At 41.1% G+C, this 2,500-nt stretch overlaps 1 protein-coding gene across 1 annotated transcript in view; it reads left to right on the plus strand.

Annotated features, from left to right (window-relative positions):
• Positions 1–2,036, plus strand: part of LOC138866633 (uncharacterized) — a 5,352-nt gene extending 3,316 nt beyond the window's left edge. Inside the window, exons 2-3 of the mRNA XM_070139790.1 lie at positions 172–187; positions 389–2,036. Of these exons, the coding sequence (XP_069995891.1) occupies positions 172–187; positions 389–884 (512 nt within the window). The 3' untranslated portion in view covers positions 885–2,036. The remainder of the gene's footprint in view (positions 1–171; positions 188–388) is intronic.
• Positions 2,037–2,500: the final 464 nt, after the last annotated feature.

A 2,500-nucleotide genomic window follows, 5' to 3' on the forward strand; every position in this document is an offset into this window, starting at 1 on the left:
ACAGAGTTATATGACCCCATAACATTAAGCCAATGAGGATGCATACTGAGATGCCTAAAATGGCTAAATATATAATTATTTGTATGATCTACTTCATGTTGTTACAATAGCCAGAAGTAAAGTACTTTCTGTATAAGTTCAGTAGTATTCCATACTGTAAACAACCATCAGAATTCTCTAGGGAAAAGTCAGTTTCATTTTTAAGATCAACAAACTAAAGGGAAGTGGTGCCACCTGTTAAAAAGTGTATTGACTTATGGTATAAGACATTATGATATTAAAATGTATACTGTATAACAATGTGCGTGCATGTGTGAGTTCTTGTGCTTTATAACAACAATGCATAAAGTACAAGATATAAATCACAAAAATATCTGACATTTCTCAGGTGTGCTGCCGTCTGTGGCATCCGTAGCACGTGCATCACGTGGACGCACGACAGCGCCACAAACACGTGCAAGGTATTCACCCAGGTGTCGCCCGTGGGCTTCCTGCCGAGCGCCCCGTCCTCCGTTGGGGTTTTCGCCGACCTCGATGACGGCTTCTTCCTCCTCAACACGGCTTCGGGGACGGGCTCGACGTGGCTCGAAGGCCAAGCCCAGTGCGCCGCCAACAACGGCGTCATCGCCTACGCCGGCTACGAGCAGATAAAGCTCCTTCTGCAAAGCGTTCAGCACTCAATGGTCTGGATGGGACTCACTTACGACTCCGGGGCCGGCGTCTGGAGGGACCACCTGGGCAACGTTCCCCAAAACCTTTACTGGAAATCTGGGGAGCCCGACGGAGTCAACGTCTACTCCTACTACTCAGTCTGGGGAGAAGGCCTGGTGGCCATCTGGGGGACCATCTGGGACGGGAAAGCTACTCTTTGTGCCTACGTGTGAGCGTGCTTTGAGACATCAGCGTGAGGTGGTCAGTCTGCCATTGGACTTGTCCAAACGCGCTTACACAGGCACACAAAAGCACGCAGATACATACAGACACACCAGATTTGGCACACACACACACACACACACACACACTCACATCACACTCATATCCTCTCTTTCTCACACACCACACATCACACACACTAACAAAGGGGTCATCCATAATTTTCACCATTATCACGAGCGCACATACCGTACAAGGGGGCGGGTACACTTTTTCGAATACGAATAATGATGATCCGTCAATGGGCGAATCGGTGGCCGCCATGATTCAAATTTCGCGCCATGTCGGTGTTGCTAGCAGGGCTGGCCTCTTTTACGCAGAAACATTTTTGCCGTTTTCTAATTAGATGATAAAGAAAACGGATGTAGATACTAGAAATGAACCATACACTATCATAAATAGATGAATATTAGATTACAGAGTCTGATGATTATAGGATTCCTCGCATTACTATCTTCTTTATTGCGCTGCATAAAACAATATACAATAAGTGCATTATTATGCCAATAATGTAACAACAGTTGATAACATAAAATGCACCCGCATCTCTTTATAGAAGATGTATTAGATGTATAACAAGAAAATACTATATTGATCCTGTAAACATTTATTTAAAACGTGTACGACTATTCATACTGAGTGTGCTGCTGGACTAAAAATTTATTTGAACATGGGAAAATATCTCAACATTGATTTAAACACTTTTCATTTGCATTAAAACATCTGTAGTCATAAAAATAACAAAAAATACAGCATGCGCCAAAAAAATCCGTAGGTTCTAAATACACACAGATCATGTGTGTGTAGCTCACATTTTACCTAAATTAGCTTATGGTAAAAGATATATTTTAACGTCTCTCTATATCTTTATCTGTTTATTTATGTATCTCTACGTAGGCATTTACATACATATCTAGTTCATTGACTACCTATCTAGTGTAATTAACCGTTTACCTGTGTACTGAATTTGAATATTTACCTTTGGCTACTTATCTCTATATCTACCTTAGCTAAATTATTTACTTATCTACTGTATCATTTGTCTGCTGCAGCCACTATTCCGACTGCTGTACAACTACACAGAAAAATATCGTTAGAAAATCATTCTGATACTAGTAACAATACTTTTTGAAATATGATTAACGCTACGAAACTGTTGGCGTCTCTGATTTTCCAACTACTTTTTGGCATGTGTAGCTTATCTGAATATTGCAAGGTATATCGCGTCCCTTAAAGGAGTAAAATTATAGTCTCAGAGTGAAGCCACATGAATTCCGGAACAATTAATCGAAACGTGAATCAGAACGAGACGAATTTAAAACCCAAAATGCCAACCCTTCTGTAAGATGAGGTTCTGTTCGAATTGAACGTTTCGACTCCTCTCCCGACGATAGTTTTCTGTGTAGCTGTACCTCATTTGCATGCCTATCATTGCTGATCATGATTTACCTGTCTCCTGTAGTTACTCGTCTTCTGCAGTTAAATACTGACCTGGTAACCGTACCTTGTTATGTCAGTACAGTTGATTATTTATTTGCTTAGCGTTCTAGATCCTTTAAATGTCTCC

Source organism: Penaeus vannamei, chromosome 26, assembly GCF_042767895.1.
Source record: "Penaeus vannamei isolate JL-2024 chromosome 26, ASM4276789v1, whole genome shotgun sequence".
Classification (NCBI taxonomy): Eukaryota; Metazoa; Arthropoda; class Malacostraca; order Decapoda; family Penaeidae; genus Penaeus; species Penaeus vannamei.